We start from the raw sequence: 21,068 nt of genomic DNA on the forward strand, positions 1-21,068 counted from the left end.
ATCATTTTAGCATCCGGGATTCATTTCATATGTGATTATACCGAGGATTATTTGCCGTCATGAATAAACAGAAAACAGTATGGATTGAATTTAGCGGTCATCTTGTGTGATTTTTAGCAAATTAACATGCATTAGTTGTCACTTTTATCCCCACCAATGAGGTTCTATCATTTTCTTTTCATTATTTGTGAATTTAAAAAAAACTACCTAAATGTGTACATCATGTAAGAGTTGACGTAGTTTGATTAATAAAGCCTAATAAAATCTAAATTCAGATACTAAGTACCATTTATTTTTATGTCCTTACGGTCCCCTTCAGATCGCCAATAAACGGACATATTTCACCATCTCCCCCCACCCCTGCCATTCCTCGCCAAAAGACCCCCTTATGCTTGTATAAGGCCACCTGGTCTCCTCCAGCTTCCTTCTTGAGAGGCAGCACGAGTGAGCGATGGCAGGACGTTTGCAGAGAGGTTGCTTTACAAGTCGGGAGTGAGAAATGGAGGGAAAATTGAGAGGCAGATGGGAGGGTGCGATGTGTGCCTATGATAGCACCTGTATTCGCTCTTCTACTTCTCCCAGGGGACGCCTGTCACCGTGGAAGCACTGGACTGTTTTATCGCTGTCCCATGACTCCCTTCGTGTCTGTTCCCCCTCTACGCCCGGCCCCCCCTCCTTTTCTCAGTTTCTCTATCTCTCCCAGGGTCTTTTAAAATGTGTCTGAAAGTGAGGAGGCGAATTCTTAAGAGCGTGAAGGAATGTGGGCTGGAGACAAAATAAGTATTGTTTCTGAAAAGATATCTCTTCTACTACATTTCTTCCGTTTACTTGGCTAATAATTTTGAACTCCAAGCTGCTATGCATGGCTGAATGTGACTCGGTAAACAATCGTATATATCATTTCTTCTCTGAACCATCCAGCACAACACCAACTCAGAATAGCTGTGTTTGTTTAGAAACATAAAAGTTACTCCTGCATGAAGCCGCAATCAGCTCATTAGCTTAGTTTGATTTCCAGAACAAACAGCTAGAAGATTTTTTAACGCTGCTTTTACACTAGCATCCTTAGTCCCTTTTAATTGGACTCTATGTGTGGGTTTCCGAAACTTTTGGTCAGATCCAAAATAGGTCTGTACACATGAAAACCTGAATCGACTCTGGTTTGGTTCCTCTGTGGTGAAAAAGGCAGCAATCCAATTATAATCTGATCAAATTGAGGAAATCAGGTTGTACCCATGAATTCAAGGTATTTCTGGCATCTGTGATAAGAGTGTGCGACGCTGTTTTTTGAATTTTTTACCCTAAACGGCACAATGATGACATAGAAACAAGCTGCATAAAAACAGATGGTATTAGCTTGTATGGGCTAGCATGACGTAGCAACAAGCAACATATAAAGAGATGGTGTTAGGATATTGGCATGTATGAGGATAGTGTGACGTAGCTAAAAGTAGCATTTAGCAAATAAAGATAAAAACATATAAACAGATGGCAAATGTATGAGGATAGCAAGACGTAGCAACAAGTAGCATACAAACAGATGGCGTTAGCGTGTAAGAGGATAGCTGGCATGATGTAGCAACAAGCCGCATAGAAACAGATGATGTCAATATGTTAGCATGTATAAGGACAGCATAGCAGCCAGCTGAAGGCAAACCATTTGATTGAGATGTAAAAATAAATGAATAAACGCAGTCCGCTTTATTGGTGTAGCTACTGTAGTCTTCTGTACTGTCCATTCTCGTAAGTAATAAAAGAAAAGGTTTGTTGTGATTTTTCTTTTTCTTTTGTTTTTATTGTGTGAAAGGCAGCTGTACCTGAGGGGAAACAAGTTTATAAACCCAGCAAATGATTGGGTCACATTTTTTTTTGAAAATGTGCTTTTTAATGTTTTATTTATTTTGCAATGTCTGCATGGGAATGCCGCATTTGCATCCCTTACATTTTTTTGTCAACATAATTTATCAACATGATAAATGAGAGGCTACTACATTCCCATTGTCTCGTGTTATTGACTACGCTTGTCACGGAACACTAATGTTACATGCGCTTTTAATGGATTGGCATTAACTGGTCACGTTCCAATCATTTATTAAGCGTTTCCTTCAATGTTTGTGCCGCCCCTCAGGCCATGGTGGAGACGGTGAATAATTTGCTGCAGCCGCGAGCCCAGACGGCGTGGAGAGAGCTGTCCACCGGCGAGCAACTGCACTCGGCCACGCTGCTTCTCGACACGGTGGAGACCGGCGCTTTTATGTTAGCCGACAACCTCCTCAAGACCGACACTGTGCAGGAGACTACCGACAACATCCGTGAGTAGTTTGTGCACAAAAGCTCCTCGATGTAGACTGTCGGAAAAGGAAAGTCATTTAACAGTGGACAAAAGGTTTAGATATTAAATTCATACTGCAGTACACAATGGATGAATCGGATTTGGATTTCTTGTCCTCAAAGTTGTTTTTCAGGATGGTTTGTGACCAATTAGTCAACTTTTTTTTTTTTTTTTTACTTACTTACACTTATTAAAAGTATTCGTTATTATTGTTTTTATTTTTAAATAAATTGTTAGCATGAAAAAAAAATGTAGCTCAAGGATAAACACCTTCTCTTCTAAATGTGATTTAGTGGAAGTAGCCCATTAGAATGAAGTAATATTTGTATTACACTGAATCATTGAGCTGGCCTGTATTTAATAAGAAAAACAACTCTGGCAAATGTGAGGTGTTAATTTTAGCACTTGGAACGTGTCAACATTATTAGAGCACAAATTGAAAAGGTAGAAAGTTGCTTAACAATACTTGTCGCTTTGATACTGACGCCCTGAGCTGCAGAATCAAAGTAAATCTTTAATAAAGATCTTTAATTGCTTTGCACAGTGATTATCACATTTGCCTAAAATAATTATGTGACAGCACGTGCAAAAGGGGATAGCGGCTTCTTGAATTTGCAAGATGCATGCACATGTGTTGCACTGAGCGGGCGGCTTACTGTCAAAGACGAGGCAGGATGAAGAGCTTCAATGAGAAGCTTTGACTCCACTGAGACCTCCGCTGAGTGAACACAGACAGAGGGGGAAAAAAATGACCTTGAGGCTCCCAAAGCAGGGAATGAATTTGTCAAAGACGCCTGTTTTTTTCATACATAACACACATGCACATATTTCTAGGCAAAGAAAAACAAAGCTAGTTATTATAGTGTTGTGCCTTCTCTTCTCTGCCTCGCGCTCCTCCATCATTTCTCCTCTCACTGATCCCATCGTTCTGATCAGTCGGCTGCAGAGAAAAAGTCTGAAATATGGCCGAGTGAAAAGCCTAAAAGCGTCCATGCTCAGGACCTGCCTTTGATTTAGTCCTCGTATAGGGACAGAACCTATGTAGGGTCGGTTCCTGCTCTACCACATCCTGAGGAATATGTCTTGCCAGCGTTGTATATTTCTCTGCCGCTCGCCATTTCCATTATTGATCTATATTTAAGGTGGAATCCCGTTCATTTTAAGGGTTAGCTAAACTTAAACCTGGAGAACCCAAGAACCCTTTTCTTCTTTGGAAAATTATGAATTATACATTAAATGACTGCTATAAGTTCACTGAACACCAAAATATATGTTTTTTTCAATTTTAACCCTTGTCTTTTGAACTAGCTTAGAGTTGCTAATTTATCAAAATATATATATAAAACATACTCCTAGGCATTCTGCAACATGATATGAAATAGATTAACAAAAAAAACACAATTTTACCATCTGATGGTTTGCTGAGAAGATGGTTTTGCTTGGATTGATTTCCAGCTCAACAAAACAACATATTGCCAGCCATCTTGTCACCACCACTCTGGCTCATGCAAGTGCAATATTCATCCACTAGATGGCCCCATGCAGGGGTCAGAAGTGGCACTCTGGACTTTTGAAGTTAAATATGTAAAAAAAAAAAAAAAAAAAAAAAGGTCTTTGTTATTTGAGTAGCAGAATTTATAGGGGCCAAATTTGACCCCGTGGGTTCTCCAGGGTTAAATATAACAAAAGTTGCTTGTGGTAGCTGAGGTCTCTCATGGGAACATGTAACAGGCCCAACTTTCAAGCGATCGTCCTAGAACATCCAGGGAACAACAGTAGAATCCTGGTGCTGTAAATAGTAAATCCTTGCGGCAGATGCCGCATGCTAAGCTAACGACGTAGGTCACACAATAGTTGCCATGACTACTTCTGTTTCTTTTTCTTAACATTTCCTCTTTTACATTCTTTTGGTGGTTGACAGAGGCGAACACTTCCATTGTTTACGTCCTTCTCTGTCCGTGTATTTTTTCAAGGCTTCGCGTCATAAAGAATGCGCCCAAAATGCGCCCAAAATGCGAATGCACTCGCCAAAAGGTGGGCATCCATCAATGACATTTCAACTGTGGTGGTCGGCAAATACTTTTGGTGCATTACCGCCGTCTTTGGCATGCGGCTTCCACCACGACATGGAGTTACAATTTACAACATCAAAAAGCTCAATGAATGACCAGAATTCTACCCTATTCCACAATGCGATGCACAATTCTAGTTAAGGAAAGGAAAGCCGTATAAAGAAAAACATTTCTGTAGTTAGAAGCAGAAGTTTCTAGTATGACCGAAATTTGTCAGCTGCCGTCTACACGTTTAGGGAACGGGGATTTTGGGTGCCAGTCCGAGCTCTACTGTTCTGGATCTTGTTTTTTGCTAAATAAATCCATCCATTTTCTATTTCGCAAAAAAAAAAAAAAAAGTGACTTAGCGACTTCTAGTTGGAGTGACATATATATATTTTTTCTTCTTCATGATGCATTTTTTGGACTGGTGCGACATACTGTATATTCCGAAAAAGACAGTTGACATCAGAGGATTGTACAATTTGAAGTTAATGGCTCTAATTGATTAATTTGATCATCGATTATTGGTCGATTAATCGATGAATTTTGACACCTCTACAGCAAATTATGTTTAGCTATAAGCTAAGGCTTATTTCTTCTAATTGTGTACCTGTCGGTTCCCAGACTTCAGACAGACGATTATTGTTTGGACTAAATTTTCAATCTTACAAAAATGATTGTTATGCATCTATGTAAGTACCCGAATCACTTTGAATAAATATCTAATACAAGAGGTTGAGGTAGCTATTTCTAGCCGTCTAACTTAAAAGTGAATTTCCTTACTGGTAATCAGTGATCGCTTCACAAGAACAAGACACTGTGATTTGTAGTTTGTGTGTTCGCCAGGCATTTCATCTGCACCCACAACATGGAGTGTCATTCTTGTCTTTTCCTCCTTCACTCTGCTCCGCCTCCTCTCTACCCTTGTGTGGTTTGATCTCACGTTTCCCACACATCACATCAAGCAGCACCCCCCCGGTGCGAAGGCTCACTCCGCCATCAGAGGTGAAAAGGAGGAGCAGGAAGGGAAATGAAGCCAGAGACGAAGAGCAATGACGACTCGGCGAGGGTGTGCTCGGGGCTGATGGCGGTGGTGGAATGTCACATGATGCTCTGAGTTTTTCTTTCACATCACTAGGCAATGAAATCACAGCTATTCACCTAATGTGCTTTTAACATTACACTTTACCCACTTCAGTCGAAATAGCTTTCATTGCCACAAACTGTCATTTTCTTTTCCCCTCCTTGCTCCTTAACACCAAAATGTAGGCTAGCTCATCTCCAAAGAACTAAAAACAGGAAATAATCTTGTTGTGTGCTCATTTCTCTTTTTTTGTGCCGTTAATCTTCCCTCCCAGCTAATCCAGTGGGCAGATCCGCCGCGATTATCTCTTCTTTTTATTCATAACTGGCCTGATCACACTTCTCATCGTGCTCCTCTGCTTCCTCGCCCTTCTATCCCGACTTTCCCCCCCCTCTGAGTCTTTCATGGATGCGTGCAACAGGAATATGAATGACATCCCGAAGAAGCCCGAGAAGCATGTGACGACATTATTGAATGCGTACGCTTCAGTAATAGGCAGATGAATTAATTATTAGCGATAGCAAAAGAGTGATTTGAAAGGATAGCGCAGCGGCATCAGCATGCACACGTGTGATAACAATAATGAACAAGTGTGTTTCTTATGATGTGGATTGTCATGACAAGGATGCTTTAATTAGCTTAGGCTCAGCTTGTTTTGATATCCCGCTGAGATGTGTATGGATGTGCGTGTGTTTGTAGCTGGGTCTTGTAGTTGGAGCCACGGTAAGAAAAACAAAGATGTTGGGCTCCCTTCTAAAGTTGTGCAACATTTGTTGACATAATTCCTGAGGTGATATTAGAAATTGGATAGGGGACAAGTGTTTATTGGGCAGCTCAACAGCAAGATAGCTTTTGTTGGTTTCAGTTATTTTTCTGGTATGTGTACAAAGACTCACAATGGAGGGTTGTATATATTATAAATAGATATAATTTGTCATTGATTAATAATTAATTAATTAACAGTGATTTGAATAGCTAAATATATCAAGTAATCTAAATGAAAAAAAATAGTTGAAAAATCATTTTCTAATGATTTTAACTTTTTATCTGAAACTAAAAATAATGGTTTGAAAGTAGCAATAAGTGACTTTGATGGACTTTTATTTTTTTATTTTTTTTACTGTGGCTCACTCCTTTTAAGACTTCGTAGTTGATTACAATCATCAACAAGAGTCTTGTTTTTTTTTTTTTTTTAAACCAATATACACAATCAGAGGCATCTCATCACTTTTTGAAATAATCATACAAGCACTTTACACAGCAAAATTGTTGGATTGGTTGAACAATGTTTCAAGGTCATCTTGGGTTGTCATGGCGATGGCAGTGATGCTATGTTCTTTATTAAAAGCCAGGGTTCAATCCCTACAATGTGGAAAGTTTTTGTTCAAGGTAAAATTACAACACACTGAAGTACACCAAATACTGCAGATTAATTCTAGTTATATCTCACCCCTTCTCCGACCAACTCTTTATCCCAATGCTCTAACTAAAGTCTCTTCTTTTTGACCCCCCCGTCTAACATCAACCCTCCCGCTGACCTCCTCTTTTGATCCAAGCTGTCTTTGCGTGGTTGATTTCATGTGTGAGCTGTTTTCACATGGAAAGCAGTGTCTAAATCATCAAATCGCTCCGAAACCCAAGATAGTGATACACCAAAGGCTTAATTAGTTGTTAATTAGAATCTTTATCTATTACATTACGCCGCCCTAATCAAGGATGTGCTAACAAACTCAGACGGCCAAATTAGATTCCCACAATGTAAGGATTATCTACCTGAAGACAATGTTGCCACCTTAGTGTTTAAAACATAATTTACTTCACTTTAATGAGTGTTAGATATTTTTAAGTGTGCGGTACGTGTGAGAATCGCTTTAGGAACGACGTCCGTGAAGCACTTAGTGAGAAAACACGGTTTGTACAAGAGTCTACAAAACAAACCTGATGTAACATGCAATGACTTGACTTGAGGGTGTGTTGATGTGTGTGTGTGTGTGTGTGTGTGTGTGTGTTTCAGAGCTGGAAGTGGCTCGGCTTAGCACGGATGGGAGCCTCACCGACTTGACATTCCCTCAGTCTGAGCTACACGGAAACTCCATCCAGCTGTCAGCCAGCACTCTCAAACAGCACGGTCGAAACGGTAACGAGGAAATCGGCGACTCTCTCGCCAACCAATCTCTCACGCTAAACTCCCACTCGTGGTGATCCAGCTCAACTCTTTGTTGATTTCCCAACAGGTGAGATCCGGATGGCCTTCGTCCTTTATAGGAATTTGGGTTCCTATCTTTCCACGGAGAACGCCAGCGTCCGACTGAGCAGCGAGGCCGTCTATCCCAACTATTCGGTCATTGTCAACTCGCCCGTCATCATGGCATCGATCAACAAGGAGAGCAACAAAGTTTACCTGTCGGAACCTGTAATCTTCACCGTTAAACATCTACAGGTGAGTAAGCACAAACAATTGTACAACCACATAATCTCACTTATTTCTTTTTAATCACCTCTCTAAAATGTATTTTTTTTAGTTGTGTAAGTCATAAGTCACATTAATGGTGGACAAAGTTAGGAAAATATTTGACAAAACCTGCCATTTGGTTTGTAGGCTTTTAAAAAAATTATTATAAATTTCACATATTTAAAAAATAATAATTCATACAACTGAAAATAAAGTTGTTATAGTTATTTAACAAAAAAAAAATAGCTGAAACTAAAATTGAAAGAAATATTTTGGTTAACGATAATAATAATAGAATAAAAATGTTTGCAAAGAAAACTAGAACTAACACTAAAACTAATAAAAACTAAACAAAAAATACCCAATAAACCTGCTGTAAAAACTAACTAAAACACTCTGAATTAAAAAACAAACTGCCATCAAAACAAAATAAAAAATATGTTAAAAATTCAAACCTATTATAATGCCGGAAGATACATTGCAATGATGAGTGCTAGTTTTAAGAGCTTTAAAGGTCCCTTGATTTATAATTGCATGACCCAAAACTTTTGTCCATAAAGCGTACAATGAAGGGATATTTTTAAGTAGCAAATCCCAACACAACACTCAAGAAGTAAATTGTAATAATGAGGGTCAGGGGCCTTATTTGTGATTAAAAACTCTCCGAAACACATTAGTACTTTAAATTGTCATTCCCTTTATGATGTGTCGCTTTTATATACCCTAATAGGCTTTAAAAAGTCATTCTAGTCCCTGAGAACCAATTGGGCTAAATAGTGTGGTCCTCTCATGTCGGCTGGCCGACAACTTTTTTAACAGTTTTATCACATCTGAATTTACTTTTGCAACATGACTGATATATGTATTGTATATCGTCACTGCTATGTGAAAAACACGTATGTCCATTTTTTTTCTCATTGTGTTATTTTTTTTTTACGTTTATGGGATGTCTGCATTTTCAGTTTCATTGCAAAAACGTAAAAATCAAAAGGTCTCCCATTGGGCAGCCTCAAATTTATGTAATGCATATCATTGCTGCTATGTGAAAAACATTTATGCCTAATTTTTTATTTTATTTTTTACATTTTTGGGACATATGCATTCAGTTTCATCCCAGGATATGCGATGATACGCATTACCATCCTAGAAAATTATTTTATTTTTTACATTTTTGGGACATGCATTCCGTTTCATCCCAGGATATGCGATGATACGCATTACCATCCTAGATTATTTTATTGAAAATCAAACTACCATTGACTGTTTCTTGCTGCTCATTTTTGAGATGTTATTAGATTAGTATTGAAAATACATTTATGTCAAATTTTTTATTTTATTTTTTACATTTTTGGGACATATGCATTCAATTTCATCCCAGGATATGCGATGATACGCATTACCATCCTAGATTATTTTATTGAAAATCAAACTAGCATTGACTGCTTCTTGCTGCTCATGTCCAGTTTGTCGGCAGTAAAAGAATACTTCATGTTTTAGGTGCTCATTTGGAAAATAACACTCACATTCCTCCGTTTTCACACCACCACCAGCTCCCTCACTCACAATCTCGCACACGAGCACAGTCTTTGCTGTGTCACCTCTTGACATGACATTTGTTGCTGTGTATTCCGTCCCTTCTGTTTGTTGTCCTCTTGCCTCGTTGACTGCCTCTAATCATTCTACCCCATCCTGTTTGTTTGACCGAACCCTCCAAATGTATCCTCACAAAATCCCGTTATTCTATCATCTTCTCCATCCCCGCCTCCTGCTTTTTTGTGTCCCATCTTTAAATCCACTTCCTGTTTCTTCTTCACCAGCATTCCGAAGAGAACTTCAATCCCAACTGTTCCTTTTGGAGCTACTCCAAGCGCACCATGACGGGATTTTGGTCCACGCAGGACTGTCGTCTGCTGGCGACCAATCGCACTCACACCAGCTGTTCCTGCACTCACCTCACCAGCTTTGCCGTGCTCATGGCCCACGTGGAGGTCAAGGTAGGCTGTGACTTTGGTTGAGCCTGACCAGCATGGTTTCTGGAAAGAATCGTTTGATTTCCATGCAAAGCTGCAGTAACACATCTTAAAAAGGAGGGGGGGTGGAGCACAGGAAGAAAATGGGACGACGACATCTGGCAAATGGATTTAGAACTCTCTAGACTCCACCACTTAGTTATCATACTTTGGAAAGTTATACAAGTGATTTGACAAACTCTATTAAGACATCCTGATCATAATATCAGATGTTGCTATTTAAATGATCACAAACCAGGGACTTAAAGCACACAATCTAGATACCGTCGATAGCAGTGGCGGGCCATGCATTTCGTACTTCAGCATTCAATAGGGATTGAACCTGACTTAATCCATCTCTCGGTTGCACCAAACCATCAATACCATACAAAAATGCAACAGCACGCAAACTGTGCTTGGTACATTATCTGGCACATTTACAGTAAGAATCAATACTAATCTAATAACATGTCAAAACACAAACATTTAGTTAAATCACATTATACGCAACAGAGATGCAGAATATTAAATGTATTATTGTGGGCAGCCGGCAACCAATCAGAGTATAGAAAAATGCTGACATCATCAAGGGCTAGCGCTCTGTCCACAGACTTATATATATATATGAATGGAATAACAATGCTGCTTAGTCACCGTTGCGAGAAGTGATGCCAACAGCTGCCATTTTGATCGCATAATTTAAATAAATTGATTGACATTTTTTGTGTGGCATATGGTTGTACCAGTAAGTCTGGGCAAAGCTCTACATATACAGTTCATTGCTAAGAATATGATTATTAATTTTATGTTAAGGTGTATCTCTGAGTGCTACTCAAAAAGTGTGTTCATTGTTGCAACGTTTGCTTAACGTTCGCCAGACGTATGCCAACAGTTTTAATGGTTTATCTTGTATATGTTATTCATTTCCTTGCAACAAGCAAAACCTTTAAAACATTTGGCGAACGTTTAGTGAATGTTGTGACCTTGAACGAACCCTTCTTTCTTTTCTTTGGTCCTTCCTCGGGTCTCCTGACGGCCTCACGGCTCTGGCTGGGTTCTGAAGTGTTCGGTTTAGGTGAACGGTATGGGATTTTTTGAATAGGTTTTAGGTGAACTAATGAATACACACTCACGCGCACGCACACACCCACATACAAAATTAAAATTAATAAAAAAAATATATATAAAAAAAATATTAAAAAAAAGAGCAATTATGATGACATGTCAAATCGGTAAAATTACCGAATGAACAATACTGAGCTCTCCAGAAAAATAAATTAATAAATATTGTACATATTATTCATTTCTTTGCAGCAAGCAAAACCTTTAAAGCATTTGGCAAACGTTTAGTAAATGTTGTGACCTTGAACGAACCCTGATGAGAAATAAAAAATTGCTACCTTCGCAAGCATTCAAAAAAAGTTTGAGTAAATCGTCTCCCAGATATTGAGATAATATACTCAAAATAATAAAACATGAATAATAAATAATATAATACAATAATCTGAATGGCCAATGTAAACAGTGAAGTTTGTTCTTTGAGAAGCTCTCATGACTTCATTGAGGGATCTTAGCATAAAACACGCACTGATAACAGTGTTATCAGCGACAAAAAATGACAGAAATTGTCAGTAAAAATGATCAACAGACGATAGCTGCCGTCTGACTTCAGCCGCGAGTGGCCAATTGTTAGTCATATACAATGCTGCATTCAAGAAAAGTAGGAAGTCGGCCTCTCAGCCAGAGGTCGAGTGTTATTTCAAAGAGAGGTCGTTGTCGGGGCTTGCTTACTTGGCGGCCGTATGTGAATGCAGCGTGAGGCTTTGAAACAGTATATCGATCATGCCACTGCTGTGTTGAACACAAATCAGCTTGCCAGCTTGCAGGACACTGATAGATAGAGCCGGAACATCTGTGCAACACTGTGGAACGCCCTCACTCCGAACGCTCAATGACACGGAGCCAGACTGCCATCATTCACGCCTGGGAGGGTCATTTCACGTCATTGTTTGTTTCATATTCCGGTCAAATATACACTATTTGTGCTTTTATCTTGTATTGTTCACAGAAAGCAGACAGCATCCACGACCTGCTCCTGGACGTAATCACCTGGGTGGGCATCCTGCTGTCCCTGGTCTGCCTGCTCATCTGCATCTTCACCTTCTGCTTTTTCCGCGGACTGCAGAGCGACCGCAACACTATCCATAAGAACCTCTGCATCAGCCTCTTCATTGCTGAGTCGCTCTTCCTGGTTGGAATCAACAGAGCAGACCAGCCGGTAAGAAAACAGATGCGATATGGTACGCCCAGGCAGTCATTTTTTTTATTTTATTTTTTTATTTATTTTACAGAGAAGAGCATTGCTGGCGTTGCGGAAATTATTGCTGTTGTATGCATTGTATGGACAAAATACTTAACCTCCTAATTAATGAATCAGTCATGGGTTGGGCTTGGTGATTTAGCAACCAATGCAAATTTGTAGCAGTTCATTGTCATTGGACAACGTTGCACGCGATACACATTATTATTATTATTATTATTAGTAGTAGTAGTAGTAGTAGTGCCAGAGCCCAGTGTGTCAAGCAGTAGAAGGAAAGGAAACAGCTGGTTCCAGTTACATCCGAATTCTGCTTTTAACTACGGACACGTTTTTTTTTTTGTGGTTTTTTTTTAAGTTTAAAATGGCTTACCTTAACTGCAATCCTGCGTCACATTGTAGCCAAAGTATAATCCTGGTTGGTTATTGCACCTTTTGTTGCTGTAAATAGTAAATCGTTGTCATCTCTGCATACTAGTGATAACTAGAAAAAATCCCGAGGACATTTTGAATGGGACTGCTGACTCATGTAAATGAGCTGAACAGTTTAAAATTTAAACGACTGGAATCGGTCAAGAAATGTGGAAGTTAACCATAATCAACATCAACTAAAAAGTATCTCACTGTCCCTGAAAATGTATTTAAAAAAAAATGTAAATGAGCTGAACAGTTTAAAATTTAAACGACTGGAATCGGTCAAGAAATGGATAATTATGACACATTTGCCATGACGACTACTTCATCTTCTTTTCTTCTTCTTCCATTTCTACTATTTTTTGGCGGTTGGCACTTTTAGTGCATTGCCGCCCAAAACGTATTTTTCCATATCTTCTTCCATTTTCTCTTCTACTGTTTTGCCGGTTTGCAGATTATTTCGGTGTATTACCACCAGCGGAAAGAAAGCGGTAGTAATGCACAGAAAGCCAATATGATTAGGGAATGGGGATTTTGTGTGGCAGTCCAAGCTCTTATTTTAATATATAACAAGTCACACCTGAGTATAAGTCGCAGGACTAGCCAAACTATTATAAAAAAGTGTGATTTATAGTTTGAAAAATACGCTACATTTCAAATTGGAGTATGTGCACATGGCTTTGCCTCTAATAATGCACTTCAGTCCAGCTTCACTTTCTTCCATGAGTCATTCACCCTCAGGTTAGTACGAATATATTTTATATTTTTTTTAATCCAAAAATCCATTTGGTTCTGCTAAGGATCTTAATACATGAATTTCAGTTCAACCTACATTTTAAAAGCTGCTCCATACAAACACATTCAACATGCAGACACTAACCAGACACATTTTTTCCAATGCTGTTTTATTGTGTAAATTGAGTGCGGTATGTTTGGGATGTAAAAGGGATAAGTGCATAATATGTAAATGTGGCCTGCACAGCATCACACTTGTCTTTTTTTATATTCATATTAAACCTGAGAATCTTGGTTCGCATCCAATAATACAAGATAATTTTGAGCAGTTTTATTCTCGGTCACTGTGTCGGTGTAAAGTGGAGTCTTTTCATGGTCTTGGTCATATTCATCACGCTCACTCATGCAGTGCGTTCAGTTGATTAGCGATAGCCAAGGCTGGCCAGACCCTTCGCTAATCTCAATTGACCATGCTGACATGATTCCAATACTTTTTGCTTGAAAACAATCATTCATTATGATTTTGAAGCTGGAAATACGATTGCAGGTTAATTTGGCATGTCAAGCCCATTCATTTGTGCTTTTTCTAATTATAATTCTAAATCTTTTGTTTCTTCTTACCACTGCAGAAAGAAAAATCTAAATACATTTTCAACCTGCTTGCTGACTCATGAGCTATAAATCTGTTACATTAGCTGATCAATTAGTGCGCACTCTGTGCAGATGAAGATGCAAAACAAAAGTAAATCCCTTGTGGTCTTCATTTGCTGTCAGTCACAAAGCTGCAAACTGAAAATAAAAACTAACAATGACAACATGAAATCGAATTTTCCCAATAAAAAAAATGCCCGGCAAACATCAGGATAACAATGTTATCTCTTTCCGAGTTCAGTGAGGCGTAGCAGCAAGCAACATAGCCTGCATTGTTTGAAATGAAGTCGTTTACTTAGCATAAATACAAAAGTTTGCATATCCACACATGAAGCTTGCAGTGCCACAAAGCTGGACAGGTTTTTTTTTTTCATCCTGGGACTTTTTCAAGACTGCAAATGTACTGCACACTCAGTAAAGCTCCATTTCCCCCAAAAATGTAATTAACTCTTTGACTGCCAGACGTTTTCAGAAAAGAGATGCCGTGGGTGCCAGCCGATTTAAGCATTTTGACTGATCTTTCAAGGTCCACAGAAAATTATGTGTTTGGACTATGGAAACACACAAACTACCAAATGAAAGATTGAACTCTCATCTTTCATCAGAAAAAAAAAGTTTGTTTCTACCTTATTCCGTTTTTCAGTAATCAACAATAGAAAATGGTTAGTTTCACCTTTGTTTTGAAACAAACGTCTTTTAACGTCTTTGGCACTCCTCCATAGGATTTTATTAAACGTTATTTAACGTTTTTGGCAGTCAAAGAGTTAATTACGCAACACGTTTTAGCATTTACCCTGGTTTTGAGAACATACTTTTGGTAGTATGTGATTGATTTTTAATTGCAAGACATTCTTAAAATGTAAAAAAATGCAAATGGCAAATGAACCAGCATCTCATCCATGGTATATCTTTTATTACAACAATCCCAAATTTGGATTTCAGCTGCCTTATACGAATATGATCACTAATCAATTATGTCGTTGCGAGTATTTAGTACACCAAAAAAAAAAAAAGATTCCTTATCAGTAAAGTGACACGTTTTGTTTTCTTAGACTTATTTTAGTTACGAGATGAAATGACTAACAAATACAGTATTAGCCATTTTACTTATAGCCTAACTTTTAGTCTTTTGGATATACAGTATGCATTATATAGTGTGTATGTGCTATATAGTTTTAGGTCAGTTTTATTTGACGAAAACTCAGTTGATTTTCAATCCAACTGACGTTTGTATCAGCAAGGCTCAGTGTGCGTGTTTGCCAATTTAGCAAACCAGTCAAGCCAAGCCTGGCGGGCAGGCACAACTGAAGGAGTGTCTGGAAGATGCGCCTGGCCAAGTGACAATTTGGTGGCAGGAATCTAAACTTTACGCCTGCTCAGACAAGGTCTAACACCAGCACAGGGTAGACAGCTGGTCAACTACAAAGTATTCCATTCATAAATATGTGAACAGCAGACATAAAACCTTCTTTATTGTTGTTTTATATTTTTGAAATCATTCCACTGGGCAGCACAGCTGATGTCACCATGTTGCGATGCTAACGCCGCATTTAACTCATTCACTCCCAGCCATTTTCACTGAAATGAAATCGCTCCCGGCTTTTTTTACTGGATTTTGACTGATATTGCAAGGCCCACAGAATATTGTGTTTTAATGCTATAAAAACATGGAACCTACCAAAAGAAAGATTAGAGTATCTTCTTTCATCAGGAAAAAAATATATATATTTGTACCTGTTTCCATATTGCAGCAATTAGCATCAGAATATAGCTAATGTAGCATTAATATTCACATTCCTGGTGAAAACACTGACAAAAAGAGCTTGTTGCAACATGGCCCTGACTGATCACTTGTACTCTGTTGCCACTGAAGAGGAATATTATTATTTGTCCTCTTTGCGTGTTCCAAAAATATGAAGACAGATTTAATGTAAGAAAAAACACCTTTGCAAAAATGATTGAATAAAAAACAGAGATCTCTGGACATCGTGACAGACTCCAAACATCACGTAACAGGTGGAATTTCAGAGTGCCGAATGTGTCTCTTCCTCGGGGAAGATGGCTTCTTATAGTTAAACAGACCGCCTCTCTTTCATTTGTAGACAAAACATACTCTCTGGGTACTTTTCCGTGAGCGATGGCGCAAACAGAGTCAGGGGTGTGTGTGTGTTCGAAGCAGATTCTGTTCTCAAGGACCAAATGTGTTTTCGCACAGAACACTGAGAAGGAATTTTTTTAGACCAAACAATATGTTCCAGCTTAGTTTAAGGTCAAATTATACTGAGTTCAACACTACCTCACATCTACAAAACATTTCGACATGGTTAATATAAAGAATTAAAATGTTAATAATGTATAACAATGGTTAATATATGAAATAAAGAATTTAAATGTTAATAATATCTAACACCACCTGCTTGCCGTTTTAAATTTTTTAATAACTACCATTGCTTTAAGCCACCTCTTCATGTCAGAAGCTGCATCAAAGCCTTCTGCATGCTCTTGTAAACACATATTTGGGAGTGTAAGAAAAAATATTTAAAAAAAAACAATGTTTTTTTTATGTACGTTTCTGGGTTTTAGTAAGTTAAAGAGAATGAAAGGATCAGGTTTGATACAGATCCCCCAGTCTGTGCTCATTTTCGGAATTACCAACATCGGGTCTAACCAGCCTCCATGCAGTATTCTGCCACGCACTGGACACGAAAATAGAGCCACTAACATTTCCGTCCCCTCTCGTCTTGTCAACAAAAACGTGCACGTATAGCCATGTTATAATTATTGTTACTGTCATGAAAAAAAAACATTCAAAGAAATATGTTCGTCATCATCTTTGATGAAAACAACTTTGCGGCACAAATGTTGTTTTGTGACTAAAAGATGTCACTGGCACAAAAGCAACAAATTCATCCAAGCATGATCCCCCAATCGTGGAACTGATTGCTCCAGCTCTGTGTAGGTAACATCATTTTGTGTTTTAGAAACATTTATTGATGGACCGCCTGTCTGGCGCAGCGTCTGGCAGCATCCTTCATCGCCTCCACAGAGTAGCTTTGCAAGCACTAGTACTGTCCATTAGGAAAGGCTTCTAATTGCCAATGGCAGAGAAGAAAACATGTTTTTAGATATTGTCTTTTGGAGTTTTGTGCGTCTCTGTGGTTTGCGTGGAAGGAATCATGTGTCTTTCTATGGGCGCTAGCTGCCGTGCGTGCGTGCGCAGACCACTCTCCCGTTAATTACCGGTGGCTACTCGTGACCTCCATTAACATCTTCAGCGTCACTTAGCTTGTAGCCGGTTAAGCCAGTAAATCCATCAGGAAAACCAAATGACTCCGCATAAGCAGCGCAGCCTTGTTTTATACCTGTGTGTGTCTTTGTGCGTGTAAAGGCAAAAAAACGTGCCGTCGTTAGAAATGGAAATGAGCGACTCCCCGGCTCCCGAAGCTCATTGTCTGTCAGACATTAGGTAATTGTCTCCCTCTGCAAGCGCTTTCATTATAAAAAGTCACACTTTGAGCGTTTTCATTCAACGACTCTTTTAGATCGCCATGGAAATGGTGGTCCAAATCGCCTCTTTTCTTAAGCGCGACTCTTTTCTTCTTGCCCTATTGCCTCAATTGTTAATGCTGTTTTAGGCTCGATGCTTTTCTTTTCATTTTCCAGCTGCTCATCTTTGCTGCTCTCTATTTCTTTATATATATACCGTATATATCTGCCAGACAGTCTCTCTCAGAGGGCTTTTTAAATGTCTCATCATCTGCCTCTCTAACTCATTTTACGTCTTTATCATCTGTCAGCATGTGCTGGCGACCGCAATGTGATATACGTGCATTCATGCACAGGTAATGTCGTTATTTGCAGCCTGTTATTACAATAATTGTGACCTAACAACAATTGACTTACCACATAAACAATTTCAATCTACACTTGTAGCCCTTACTATCGCAAAAAAAAACAATTCTTGTTAACTGGAAAAATAAACAAACTCTGAATATCGACCAATGGTCTAACCTCCTCATAAATCACATTTTAATGGAAAAAATATCGGCCTCAAATAAAAACCAAATATCAAAATTTATAGAAACATGGTCTACGTATATAGAATTTTTTAACCTAATTCTGGTTACTTAATTCTGCCTGTTAGCGAGAGCCACCACATCGTGATAACTTACATTTTACATGTTTCTGCATTTGGCAATTTATTATTATATTATATTATTAGTATGGGATTTTTTTTTAATAGGCTTTAGGTGAACTGATGAATACACACACGCTCGCACGCGCGCACACACACACGCACATACACATACTCACCCACATACAATATATATATATATATATATATATATATATATATATATATATATGTATATATGTGCATTTATATATATTTATATATATTTATTTATATATATATATATATATATATATATATGTATGTATAAAAAAATTAAAACATTTATTTTATTTATTTTATTTTATTTTATTTTTTAAATAAAAAAATAAAAAAAGGAGAGCAATGATGATGTCAAATCGAATGAACAATACTGAGCTTTCCTAGAAGGAAAAAAATAATAATAATTGTGTACTGTTTGTAATTCACTGTAATTAGTAGAAGTATATTATGTTCACACTTATGTCTTAGACCCCCCTAACTGTGTTGAGTAAACAAATGAGTGTGGACTTTTTGTCTATTATATACATTGTGTTTTGTGTGGGGGAGGAAAAATCAAGTGCGGTATGTCCATGGCAGGTTTGTGTTGCTTGGAAAATGTTGTTAGGATTGTAATAGTTGTTTCATTTAAATAGTTGACTTTTGTATGGGGCCTGTATATGGAATTTGCTGTAGTAATATTTTCATTAGTTACATGATGGGATTTTTATTCATTCATTTTATCTTAGTCCACTGCATTGGAATAATCCTTAAATGAGCACGAGTGTGTTGAAGAGAAAGTCGCCATTTTCGGACAGCGGAGATATAATGCTTAGCTTTGGGTACTTATACTTTTTTTTATGACATCAGCTATAATTCTATTTTGGATGAATTTGGTTAAATTACAGGGAAAAAAGTTGATGTTTGCTTGAGGTTATTTACTCCAACCAATGAACCTCAACTGCATTGAAGTTATGAGTAAATACTATCAAGTATAGCACTTTTGTCTATTGCATCAAGATCAAGATTGCTTTATTAGGCCATTTGTGTAAACACATAGGAAATTGTTGCGGCATTACAATACAATGTGTGCCCCAATCCACCACTAAACAAAGACATTAAACAGTGCAGTGCAAGTTGAGGTAAGTTAATAAATAATGTTAATAAGTATAGATATAGTAATCTCTCTTTCACTCTCCGTGTGTGGAGAGAGCCAATGTCTGTATCAGTGACTTTAGATAGCAACAGTTGTGTGTGGGGGGAAGGGGGGAGGGGTCATTAATTAGCCTGGGGGAAAAGCTCTGTGTGTGCCGGGTTTTCATCGCCTTGTCGGCTATCATTCGGCCTCCCTTCAAGCTTGCCTGCTGTACTCCAAAAGTATTTTTTCCCTCCCCTCTTCCTCATATTTTTTCCTTTTTTTTCGCCTAAGAAACTCAGCGTGCTAATTGGCGAACCATCAGGCTTCCCGTTATATCTCCGTCTATTGGTCATTGTTCCTGTTTGCTCTGACGGGTTGTGACTTTAAAAGGCAAATTCCGTGTGTGGCTTTACAGACTTGGCCAGTAAATCTGATTCTGAGATATGCTGCAGTTCATCCATGACCCTAATGAGGATAAATAGTGTAGAAAATGGATGATAATATAATGTTTAGCTTCAGCAATTTTGTCTTTGAATGTTCATTTGTTTCCATCAGGAAATCCATACATACATTTTCATTTCAACATAAACTATTTAGTATGTATTAGCTCAAATTATTCCGGTCTTTCTCGTCTTTTTACTGCTCAACTATCCAAACCATTTCGCTCATTCTATTCCTCTTGAGCGTCAACCAAATTAATTTTGCCTCTCTTCCTCACAGACCTTTTGAAGGGTGCGCTTGTCTCGCCATCAAGTGTAAATCAGCGTCTGTGGCGCCAGCTTGTCACTTATACTTTTTCACCGGTCTTCATTGGGGACTTGTTGACGTTGAGAAACGGCTCCACTATTAGTGTTGTCTCGGAGTGATTCCGTTGTCTGTAATTGTCATTAGAATATGTGATGATTGCGAGTGTGCTGTTTTTTCTATTTAGTCTACCTTCAACTCTGATGTCAATTCCACTATTGGCAACCCAGTTTCCAAACCGTCACAGTTCCTCCCTTATTTGAATATGATAAACTAGCCAGAGTGCTTTAGGAATGTGAGTCACAGCCAAAGTTATTTTGCCTTCTTTTTAAACTTTCTTAAAAAAGTGTACAGCCATCAGTTTGAATATTATATAAGTGCTGTGATCCTGTTTATTTATTTAAATCCTCTCCTCTTTTTTTTTTTTTCCCTCACCAGATTGCCTGCGCAGTCTTTGCTGCCCTGCTCCATTTCTTCTTCTTGGCAGCCTTCACCTGGATGTTCCTGGAAGGGGTGCAGCTATACATCATGCTGGTGGAGGTGTTTGAGAGCGAACACTCCCGGACTAAGTACTTCTACCTGGCAGGATATGGCGTGCCTGCTGTCATAGTGGCCGTCTCCGCCGCGGTGGACTACAGGAGCTACGGCACCGACCGAGTGTAAGCGATACGGGGGGGGCTTGGGAGGGGTGATAGGGCGTGAAGGAAGGATGGGATGGAGGGAGTGTGCCTGCTGTCGTTTTGGCGGTGGCACTGGACTCTGCGAGCGCTTGAGAAGTGGCACTACAGAGAGGCTGAGATGGGGAAGAAACAGTGAAGGATGGCGGAATAGGGGCAGCGAGAAGTGAGACTGCCTACAGGAGCACAACAATGTGAGGATATTGAAAGGGTGTGAATAAGAAAGCTTGGCCTCTTTGTGTGCAGCAGATTGATTCCCGAGAGGGAGCGCGCTGTCGTCGACGTACATGACGACATACTAACGCATG

General features: G+C 38.8%; 1 protein-coding gene across 12 annotated transcripts in view; it reads left to right on the plus strand.

The window, feature by feature from the left end:
• adgrl3.1 (adhesion G protein-coupled receptor L3.1) overlaps positions 1–21,068 on the plus strand; it is a 191,273-nt gene that overhangs the window by 141,591 nt on the left and 28,614 nt on the right. For all 12 annotated transcript variants that reach the window (XM_077571883.1, XM_077571872.1, XM_077571875.1 and 9 more), the window contains 6 exons: positions 2,129–2,312; positions 7,485–7,607; positions 7,705–7,910; positions 9,740–9,916; positions 12,000–12,209; positions 20,522–20,742. In XM_077571883.1, the coding sequence (XP_077428009.1) occupies positions 2,129–2,312; positions 7,485–7,607; positions 7,705–7,910; positions 9,740–9,916; positions 12,000–12,209; positions 20,522–20,742 (1,121 nt within the window). The remainder of the gene's footprint in view (positions 1–2,128; positions 2,313–7,484; positions 7,608–7,704; positions 7,911–9,739; positions 9,917–11,999; positions 12,210–20,521; positions 20,743–21,068) is intronic.

The sequence above is a fragment of the Vanacampus margaritifer genome, chromosome 7 (genome assembly GCF_051991255.1).
Source record: "Vanacampus margaritifer isolate UIUO_Vmar chromosome 7, RoL_Vmar_1.0, whole genome shotgun sequence".
In the NCBI taxonomy this organism is placed as follows: Eukaryota; Metazoa; Chordata; class Actinopteri; order Syngnathiformes; family Syngnathidae; genus Vanacampus; species Vanacampus margaritifer.